The sequence below is a fragment of the Grammomys surdaster genome, unplaced genomic scaffold (genome assembly GCF_004785775.1).
Source record: "Grammomys surdaster isolate TR1022 unplaced genomic scaffold, NIH_TR_1.0 150, whole genome shotgun sequence".
NCBI lineage: Eukaryota > Metazoa > Chordata > Mammalia > Rodentia > Muridae > Grammomys > Grammomys surdaster.
In genome coordinates this window covers 1,398,965-1,410,015 of record NW_021604608.1, presented here as the reverse complement: position 1 = coordinate 1,410,015, position 11,051 = coordinate 1,398,965, and the positions used below count along the sequence as shown (strand labels likewise).

At 43.5% G+C, this 11,051-nt stretch overlaps 1 protein-coding gene across 2 annotated transcripts; it reads left to right on the top strand.

Annotated features, from left to right (window-relative positions):
* The first annotated feature begins 7,069 nt into the window (after window positions 1-7,069).
* LOC114619495 (mRNA-decapping enzyme 1A-like) lies at window positions 7,070-10,017 on the top strand. 2 transcript variants are annotated; one of them, XM_028765330.1, is made up of 2 exons: window positions 7,078-7,666; window positions 7,781-8,951. In XM_028765330.1, the coding sequence occupies exons 1-2, from the start codon at window positions 7,098-7,100 to the stop codon at window positions 8,904-8,906; spliced, it is 1,695 nt and encodes a 564-aa protein (XP_028621163.1). In that variant the 5' UTR covers window positions 7,078-7,097; the 3' UTR covers window positions 8,907-8,951. The 2 variants fall into 2 exon arrangements, with proteins under 2 accessions (XP_028621162.1, XP_028621163.1); XM_028765329.1 differs by having other exon boundaries at window positions 7,070-10,017.
* The last annotated feature ends 1,034 nt before the right edge of the window (window positions 10,018-11,051 follow it).

Sequence of the window (11,051 nt, the reverse complement as noted above, 5' to 3'; positions counted from 1 at the left end):
TTTCTGAGTTCGAGGCCAGCCTGGTCTACAGAGTGAGTTCCAGGACAGCCCAGGCTATAAAGAGAAACCCTGTCTCGAAAAATCAAAAAAAAAAAAAAACCTTTTCACTAAAAGAAAAATAATTATTTCCCATGAAGTAAATAAATATCGACAGAACCCAAGCCCATCACCTTGGGTGCTTTTGAGTCTTAGTGCCCTAGTAATTTATATTGGACCCATTAAAGTAGATGGAAATGTTAGATTTTGGCTAAATCAAGACCTGAGTTGGCTGCTTAAAGGAAGCAAAGTTTGGAATTAGAGGAGAAAAGAGTAGTGAGTTAGAAAAAAGAAACAGATAAATTTAAAAGCAGAGTTCACATGGCATTTGAAAGAATAATGAGATATTAACAATAACAACAAACAATAACATAATGTTATCAACAGCTAAAACTTACTGAGTCCTTACTGTGTACCGATTCTATTGAAGCACTTTACATAGATGTCACTGAATCACATGACTCTAGGAGATAGTCATTAGGGCACAGGAAGATGCAAGCTAGGGAGCAGTGGGAAATGTATTTTTCATATGAGATGAGATATATCACTAATAAGTAGTTGAGAAATCCATTCATACAATATTCAACAGGTATTTATTGAGCTCTGATTAGGCCCCAGGCAGCGTGTAACTCTGCTTTATAAAAAATTCAGAAGGCTGTTGTAAGTTGGCTCTGACAATGTTTGCCTCTAATTTCCTATATTAGTCAGGTTAAGATAACTTATGTTGCATTAACAAAACACCACCCCCTCCACTCCAAATCTCAGTGGCTCAGTTAACTAGTTTTTTTTCTTTCTTTTTCTCTCAAGTTGAGTTCTAGATATCTTTCTATACATCAGTGTTGTGCCATTTCCATCTCTTCAGAGGTTGCCTTTTATTCCTGTGTGATTAACCAGCATGGAAAGGGAACATTCAGGACTTAGAACAAACTTGTCTCATGGCTTTCCCTAACTAAGATATTAAGGTGTAAAGGTCCATAATTCACCAATAGAATGTCAACGCAAAGAGTGTTTTATTCTGCAGAAGTTCAACATGCATTACTGGAACAGAGAGACATCCAAGTGAGCTTGCAGGCCTGATTTAAAGCACATTAGGGAATTCTGGGGTAGGTAACCTCTATGTTAATCTGTTGAGTCCATCTCTACAGACATTCCATTACCAGGGTGTGGGGGCTGGAAACTTGCAGAGGAGGTCTGGAAATTGCTGCTGACCCATTGTCCTTGCCTCAGGCCAGGTGGCAGGGCAGTTCTGAGGCCTGTAGTTGCCTGGAATTGCCCAGTTCTTGGAAACAGAGATGTAGGCCTAGTCTCCTTAACTGCCAATTTGAAGTCTGTCATGGAATCAGCCTAGCTTTCTCAAAGGAAGTGTGCTGCTTCCATATGACAGAAAGATGGGAAACCTTTTGTGAGTACTTAATGCACTCTCCCAGTTGGCTTTAGAGTAAGGTACTTAAGATGTAGTTACTTATTCATCTTCCCCTCTTCCCTATTCTTCCCTATTCCTTTCCCTTTTCCCACCCATATTGTGATTTGTCTTCAGAATTTGCTCCAACACTTAGGCTTTAAGCCTTGAGCCTGACTTCCAGAGATCCCTGGGTAGCTGATCTTTGTTTTAATTCTACAGTTTTAAACTCAGTGAGTCTAACAACCAAACCAGGCTGAATTAGCTAAGTGGTGCTGAGGGTGATGAATGACTTTGCCTATGTTTAACTACACAGTGTTGCCCCTGTTTTCAATCATACTGTGTACTGTGAAACTTTAAGATTGATGGGGTACTCCAGATCTTGGTGTATTGCTCTCTAGGAGACATCCAGAACTGCTCTAGGCTTAAGCTGGGCAGCAGAGCTGCCAGAAGGTCAGTCTTCTGCAACAGATCACTCAGCAACTCTGAACTGGCTGGTAAGGCCAAGGTGCTGGGAAGTGGGTTGCTTCCTCAGAGGTGTCGCTAATCTCCCTTTAGTGAGTCCTGGCGATGCTGGTCTTCTGTTTTATTTAAATAAGATTTTGTTTATATATCTAAGTAGTATCGTTATACTTGTGTCTTAATCAGGGTTCTATTCCTGCACAAACATCATGACCGAGAAGGAAGTTATGGAGGAAAGGGTTTGTTCAGTTACATGTTCTCCTTGCTGTTCATCACCAAAGGAATTCAGGACTGAAACTCAAGCAGGTCAGGAAGCAGGAGCTGATGCAGAAGCCATGGAGAGATGTTATTTACTGGCTTGCTTTCCCTGGCTTGCTCAGCTTGCTCTCTTATAGAGCCCAGGAATACCAGCCTAGGGATAGTACCACACACAAGGGGCCCTCCCCCCTTGATCACTAATTGAGAAAATGCCTTACAGCTGGATCTCATGGAAGCATTTTCTTAACTGAAGCTCCTTTCTCTGTGATAACTCCAGGTTGTGTCAAGTTGACACAAAACCAGCCAGTACAACTTGTCCTGATTTTCTGAGTTTACTATATGAACATTAATTAATACAGTGTCTCTCTGTTTCCTCTTCACTCCTTGGTTCTCTGTCCTTCTGAGCACAAATTTGTAGGCACTGTGCTGGGTTCTAGGACCTTAAAGATATATGGGAGAGAAAAACCTTTACTGAAAAGCTGTGCTACTGTTTCTCTTTTGCAGGAGGTTCTGATATTCCAGGAACCTGCCCAATGTTCACAGGTAACCTGTTTCCTCATAGGACAAGGAGACAGGGAAAACCAAAGGTTCTATGAAAAGACAGTAACCAGAAGCCTAAGACTACTTACTCATACACAAGAAGTGAAGTGAAGAGGGATAATAGTCTGATGGAGGAGATTGAGAATGGCAGAGCAGAGCTATCTTAAAGCTTTTATAAAATTTGTTCTGCCCAAGTATATGTATGTATAGCATACATATCCCTGTTGCTTCTAGAAGGTCTGTACCTAAAGTTATTTACCAATGGTTGTGAACCACCATGTAGGGTGCTGGAAATGGGATCCAGGTTCTTGTATTCTGTTGGTGGTGCTTGTTTCTGTTGTTCCTGTTCTCTTCTCTAGGTTCTCCATCTCCAGGATTGCCTCAGTTTGTGTTTTCTTTATTGCTTCTATTTCTATTTTCAGTTCTTGGAGAGTTTTGTTCATTTCCTTCACCTGTTTGATTGTATTTTCCTGTATTTTTAAAGAAATGTGTTGATTTCCTCTTTAAAGATCTCTATCATCTTTATAAGAATGGATTTTAGAACATCTTCTTGTGCTTTGGCCGTGTTAGGATATCCAGGGCTTGCTGATACAGGATAGCTGGGCTCTGGTGGTGCCACATTGCCCTGGCCCTTGTTGATTTGTGTTCTTAAGTTGTCCTTTAGCTGTCTGTTTTTTTCTAGTGTTGTCTGGATGATTCTGATGTCAGCAGGACTCCTCAAGAAGGCAGGGAGAGCTGTCTGCTGGTTATGTCCCAGGAATACCAGACTGGGAAGGGATTTGTGGGGAAGGGTTTCAAGCTAGTTGTTCTTGAGGCCTCTGAAGGTCTCCATTGGAAAGAAGGAGATCACACAAGGCTCCTCTGGATGGCAGAGCAAGCCAAGAGTCAGACAATGAATATCAGGGTACCTCATACCCAACCTGTGGAACCCAGGTTCTTCTGAAGAGCAGCAAGTACACTTAACTTCTGAATGGTCTCTCCATTCCCAAGCTGAGTCATCCTGAGAAATATCAATAACAGAATTTCTGGATCCCATACAGCATGACAGGTAACAAGAGAAGCTCTCCTCTCAGGAGGTACAAAGGTTACATAGCTTTTTTTTTTCCAGTCTAGAAATTGAATCATATAGGAAGTTTGCCAGGAAGTAGAATTTCTTTTCAAGGCTTTCTTGGATGGCCATAGTCTTCTATCTATGATGATTCCTATTCAGTCCTACATTTTTGTGGCTTTGAAGTGATAACTTCTTGGGCATTTTGATGATGTCTTCATTGATAAAAGAGAGTGGATTTGTCTCCCTGCCTTTGCTCAACTTGTTTCAAATTTGATTTGTGCACAGTCCTCTGGAGTCACCAAAATAAGTAAGAGAGACACAAGACTGTTCTAAGCACGTCAAAGAACTTTGCATCTGTGTTCATCCACTAGGAGGTGGCCTAGATACTTGAAACCATGTGATTTGATTTTGTTTTCTTTTGCTAGGACTCTGTTGATAGAATGATGGTAGAATGAAAAATCTGGCTTATGCACTCAGACCTAGATTAAATCAGGACCCGGCTATTCACTACCTATGCTTGTTGCGGGATCTTTCCTGCCTATTGTTTTTGCAGTGGAGCTTTGTGATTGGGCAGTAGAAGAAATAGGGGGAGCTAGGAGTTGGGAGGAGGAAGTAAGGAGAAAGGAAGAAGGGGAAGAAAAGAGAGAGGAGAAGCAAGATGGAGGCAGACGTACTGTCTCTAGGAATCTCAGGTAGTTATTCATGTCAAAAGGTTAGATATTGGGTTAACAATTCTAATTGTGTGGGCATCTTGTGTATTGAGCATTTGATAATATATAAATCCATTGGATAATCTTACGAATTAAGAGTCTTATTTCTACCGGGTACTGGAATTGTACCTACCACATGGGGGTGACAGATATTTCCTGGGCTTTGGGACTGGTCGTCACAGAGCTGATCAGCAGAAGCAACAGGCGCACTGACATCTCGTGGATCCCAGCAGCACTCTTGGCCAGCCGGAATTGTCATTAGAGCGGGAACAAGGCGGCCAGGAACTAGCCCAGCTGCTGCTTTTTCTAATACCTACTGCTCCAGGAAAATGGCTCATTGAGCCATGATTTTTCTCATGTACAAATGGAGGAAATGCCAATTTGATCTCATGGACTTGCTGGGATAGAGCGTGTCAGTGGGTAGGAAGTACTTAGCATGGAGTCTGGTGTTTACTAAGTGCCCAGTGCCCACTGGCTTTACCATTAATGATCTCTACACTGCACATAGGGATGTCCAGGATGTCTGGTGTCCATCTGAGGCTCTAAAAAAACTGTTGAAAATAAATTTTTGTTTCATAAACAATATTTGTTCATTTGGATTTATCAAAACATGGAGGCAAATAGATGTCATGATTGCTTTGTGGTAGTGAAGTACAGGTTAAGAATGGCTTCCTGTGCAGAGAACATAGATCACAATCTCTGAGCATGGCCTCCAGAGGGGAGCTTTTGTTTTTTGCTGCAGACAGGTTTGATTTAGCTGTTAACGTTTAAGAACCAAGAGATTTTCACATAAAAATGAATGTCTCCTCCTGGACTTATATCTGGCCTGCTTTACTGTTTTATATGTCTACCTATGATGTTCCCCCAATGGTATCCATATCATGATTCCTAGGACCTATGAATATACTTGGTAACAAAGCAGACAGCTATCAGTTGTTCGTGGGATAGCTATAAATAAGCTATAAATAAGGAGATGACTCTGGGTTATCCAAGTGTGTCCTATATAATTTCTCCTAAGGTTCTCACAAGTAGAGGAGGGAGAAAAATAAGGGAAATAATGGTTTAAAAGAAATTACTTGAGTGAGGCTTTGAAGATGAAGAAAGGAGCCATGTGTCAAAGAGTATGTGGGAAAGACAAGCATTCCTGGTTATACTTTGATTTCTGCTCAATGAGACCTATCTGTAGTAATCTACAGGGCTAGAAGATAATGCAATTGAATTATTTATAACTTGATGGTAACTTTTTACAGTGGCAGTAATAAGCCTGGCTAAGTCGCATAAGCTCCCCTTGGCTTCTTAATAGAGCATACCAATTAACAAGTGTTGCTTCCTAAGTATGGTGCCATTTATGAAGGGCTTTAGCCACCTACAGGAGTTACATTTGTGGTAAAAATTTTAAGTGACAATAATTACTGTGGAGTTCTTACAATCTGTGCAGTTAGCATGAGGTTGTCACATGGCTAGAGTGGCTCAGTATTTCCCCCACATCCCAAATGCCTGGATACATGGGCCTTCTACATCAGAGGAGGTAATCCTTTATTTGTCTGTGTAAAAATCACACAGGAACCCTTGGGAGGATCTAGAATCAAGAATATGCTAAATGAAATAAGTCAGTTACAATTGACCCAGCCCTTGTTTTACTTATAGAAAGTACCTAGAGTAGGCAAAACTCAGACACAAACTAGAATATTAGTTGACAGAAAGGGAGGAGGGGGAGGGAAGAATGGGAAGTTATATGCAATGGGCAATGAGTTTCAGTTTGGAACATGAAAGGATGTTGAGATAGATGGTAGTGATAGTTGCACACCAATGTGAACTGAGTGTGTTTGGCACCATCAGTGTGCACTGAGTATGTTTAGCACTGGCAGACTCTTCATTTTAAAATGGTTAAAATAGCATATTTTTGTCTTAAGCATATTTTTTACCAAGTTAAATACTAAAAAGCAAAATGGTGGTCACAGTTCTTTTTCTTTTAGAGTTGATAATGAGATGCAGATGTCAGGCCACCAAGGACCTTTTCTTTAATCTCTTGCTTCCTGCATACAGAATAAGGGTGAATCTCTGAAGCTCACCCTGGTGGATGAACAGAAAGTATAACCCCTGTACAGAGGTGTGGCTGGATGTGCACACTACTCCCTTATCAAAGTGTCCAATCAGATGGACTGTCTGCTCTCTCTCCTGGACTAGGCAGTGAGGGAAGTGGACAGAAGTAGACCGATACCTCCTGTGATGTCCATATTGTGCAGATGCAGTGGAAACTCAATCCCTGCCATAGAGACGGGAGGAGTGGAGAACACAGCTGCCCACCTTTTCTATCTCTTAAACTGTGAGCTTGGTCTCTGCAAAGAGATCCTGTAGGACAATGGCTCTCAACCTTTGGGTCATGACCTCCCCCCTTTTGGGAGTCAAATGATCTTTACACAGGTATTGCCTAAGACCATAGGAAAATATAGACATTTACATTATGACTCATAACAGTAGCAAAATCACAATTATGAAGTGTCAACAAAAATAATTTTATGGTTGGTAGTCACCAAAGCTGGAGGAACTGTATTAAAAGGTTATAGCAGTAGAAAGGTTGATAACTGCTACTTTAGAAAAATATCGGGAGGGCTGACTGAGCTGGGGGAACTTTGCCTGGATGGCACTTTCCTGTTCTACAGTCTGTCCCTGCTGGAGGGGCTCGGCTCTGAGATCCAAGATGGAGTTGTTGAGTCGAGCTGAGCAAGAGATGAGTCTGGCGGCCTTGAAACAACACGACCCCTATATCACCAGCATCGCAGACCTCACGGGCCAGGTCGCCCTGTACACTTTCTGCCCCAAAGCCAACCAGTGGGAGAAGACAGATATAGAAGGCACATTATTTGTATACCGAAGGTCAGCTTCACCTTACCATGGCTTTACCATCGTCAACCGACTGAACATGCATAATCTGGTTGAACCAGTGAATAAAGATTTGGAATTTCAGCTCCATGAACCATTTCTTCTGTATAGAAATGCAAGTTTGTCAATATACAGTATCTGGTTTTATGACAAGAATGACTGTCACCGCATAGCAAAACTCATGGCTGATGTGGTAGAAGAGGAGACACGGCTCTCCCAGCAGGCTGCTCGAGATAAACAAAGTCCCAGCCAGGCCAATGGCTGCAGCGACCAGCGGCCCATAGATATCCTGGAGATGCTGAGCAGAGCCAAGGATGAGTATGAGAGGAATCAGATGGGCGGCTCAAATATCTCCAGTCCTGGGCTACAGCCAAGCACTCAGCTCTCCAATCTGGGAAGCACCGAGACTCTAGAAGAGACACCCTCTGGGTCACAAGATAAGTCTGCTCCATCTGGTCACAAACATCTGACAGTAGAAGAGTTATTTGGAACCTCCTTGCCAAAGGAGCAACCAACAGCTCTAGGTCTAGAGCCAGAAGACACAGACAAGCTGCTGGGAGATGCACCACAGAAAGAGCCCAGCTCATTCCTCCCATTCCCCTTTGAGCAGTCAGGGGATGCCCCTCAGTCTGAAAACCTGGGTGTCCATTCTGCCGCTCACCACACAGTCCAGCCTGAAGTCAGTGCTCCGGTGCTGATTACTCCCGCCTCCATTGCACAGTCGGGTGACAAGCATCCCCCAGGCTATACGCTCCCACTGAGCCCTGTCCTCAGCCCCACTCTGCCAGCCGAAGCTACTATCACACAAGTTCCCCACTTACCTCGGAATAGCACCATGATGCAAGCAGTAAAGACCGCACCTAGGCAGAAATCTCCACTCCTGAACCAGCCAGTCCCTGAGCTAAGCCACAGCAGTCTGGTTGCTAGTCAGAGCCCCTTCAGGACCCCGGTGAGCCTGGCAAATCCAGCTGGCACAGCCCTCCCAAGCGTTGATCTGCTCCAGAAACTCAGGTTGACCCCACAGCATGACCAAATACAGGCACAGCCGCTTGGAAAAGGTGTGATGGCACCCAACTTTTCTTCAGCAGCTGGCCAACTGGCCACCCCTGAGAGCTTCATAGAGCCTTCCTGTAAGACAGCAGCAGTAAGAGCAGCAGTCTCAGCCTCCCTGAGCAACATGGTGCTTGCTCCAACCCTCCAGTCTATGCAGCAAAACCAGGATCCTGAAGTATCTGCCCAGCCTAAGGTGTTACCCAGTGCCATCCCGATTGCAGGCCCTCCATTGGTTACTGCAACAACCACAGCAGTATCCTCGGTCCTGCTGTCCCCCAGTGTGTTCCAGCAAACAGTTCCCAGGTCCACAGACCTAGAGAGGAAAGCCAGCTCCTCCTCTCCCCTCACTGTTGGAACACCAGAAAATCAGAGAAAGCCTTCCATTATTCTCAGCAAGTCTCAGCTCCAGGACACACTGATACATCTAATAAAGAATGACTCCGGCTTCCTCAGTACACTTCATGAAGTTTACCTGCAGGTTCTGACCAAGAACAAAGACAACCACAACCTATGACTGCAGTGAAGGCAGTGTGAAGGGAGAGGGTCCACCTCAAAACAAGCAGGCTTCCTCACGGGACATCTAGGTAGAACATGGATCTCTGAGGAGCCTGCGAGAGCCTTGTCATTGAGGCTGTTTTGTAGAGACGTTCTCAGTGATGATGGAGGTTTCACTGTGAAGCATCACCAGCAGACCTTTGTTTGACAAAACAACAAGAGACCATTGTGTTGAGTTATGTGGGAGTTTTCATCAGCTATAAGCCAGTGTGTGGAATGAGTTGCCTGATTGTCAGCTTGCTTTCCAGGCCTGGGGAGGAGCCACCAGCCTTGCAGCAGAGCTCAGTGGAGCCCTCATCCTCCCTCCTCTACCCCTAGAAGCTCTGAACTTAATGTCAGCTCACAGAGTAGCTTCAGGTTGTAAGGATCAGAATTTAAGTTGACTCTTTGGAAGGTATTGTTCAAGTGAAGTATATTTTCTATGAGCACCCCGCTTGGGCCTTAAGACTTCTGGGATGTCTTTGTGTTCCGGTAAGTGTCCCTGGTCCTGCCCTGTGCAAACTCCAGTGAAGCACTGCTCTTTGGGTAGGGCCCGCTGGGCCCTGGTGGAAGAGACTTCACGCCGATGCAGAGGCCGGGCCGCACAGATCCAGATCCTACCAGAAGGCTCCGCTTTAGTGAACTCGGCAGTTCAAGTGTCAAGTTTCTGTGTGAAGCGCAGCCTTATTTTCCTTTTCTGTCTAAACACAGTTCAAGTTATTGTTGATTGTTTTCCTTAACACTTTGGCAAAAGGACCAGTGGACCAATCTGACAAAGCCATTCTGGTTCCATTCCTCAGATGTGCTGAGGGCATTTAAAGCTATGCAGAGAATGGAGCTGTCCTCACACTGCCCTTCCCTTGTTGTAGAATATGGAGTCAAAAGCAAGTGTGAGACACAGAACCTCACAGTATATTCCTAGGCTGCGGGCTCTCCCAGCCGCAGTGCAGAACTGTAAAGATGCTTTGTGATGCTGCTATTGATCTGCCATGGTTTCTATTTATTCTTTTCTGGCATGTAATGGTGTTTGGTAATATTTTAATGTAGAATTTGATTATTTCAGCAATAGTAATTTTGAGATATTCTTTGAAAAAAAAAAGAAAAATATCACAGACAACTCAAATATATAACCTCTAACAGAGGTAAGTCTCTCTATGAGATGATACTCTGGATTTCTGTTTACTTTTGGTATTCTTTTGGAGACAAGATCTTATGTAGCCTAAGTTGGCCTTGAACTTGCTATATAGCTGAGGAAGACCTTGAACTTCTGATCCTCTTCCTTCTACCTGCTTCCATGTGCTGGTATTATAGGTATACATGATCATGTATGGTTTATGTGGTACTTGGGTTGAATCCAGAGCCTTGTAGATGTGAGACAAGCAGTCTACCAATTCAATTACATCCTAACCTCCCCTTTAATCTTAATTTTGAATAAATTGTGATACTGTGATACAGATACCACCTCTGAATAAATAGAGCTTGCATCTGTTTCACAGTTCACTGTTGATTCACTTATGCTGGTCCATGGTCTCTTGTCACATGCATGTGTAATGTCAGTGAATACATCAAGAGGAACAGACGCTAAGGTGTAGAGGAAAGTCTATCTACCAGGCTTCTTTTCTCCCATGCTCCCTCATTGTCTTTCCTCTCTGGGTTCCTGACTCTCTTGACTTGGATTTTGTTTTTGAGATAGTATCTCATTATGTAGCCCAAGCTAACTCTAAACTTGTGGCAAACCTCCTGCCACAGCTTCCCGAGTTCTTGGATTGCTATAGTTCTAGACTCAGAAGGCTGAAGAATGTCAGTACTACAGAACGTCTCAAAGCAAAGGCTTTCCTTAACAGAGATAATTCCAAACTTCGCTTACTTTATGAGATTTTGGCTTAATGATGGTGTACAAATAGTACATATTCAGTATAAATCATGCTTCCACTCTGGAGTTTGAGCCTTTTCCCAGGTTGCTTGTGGTATGGCACTCATGGTATTAGGCAGCACCAGTGACAGCTTCCCTCATGTTTGTGATCACCAAGGGAAACAAACAGCAGCCAACAGTGTTTTGGTGATACAATCTTGAACAAGTTACACGGTATCTCACACCTTCATATAAGATGAAATTACATTAGAT

Bases quoted from the DNA above. Each gene is read 5' to 3' on its own strand.
- LOC114619495 (XM_028765329.1), top strand. From the start codon at position 7,098: ATGGCACTTTCCTGTTCTACAGTCTGTCCCTGCTGGAGGGGCTCGGCT.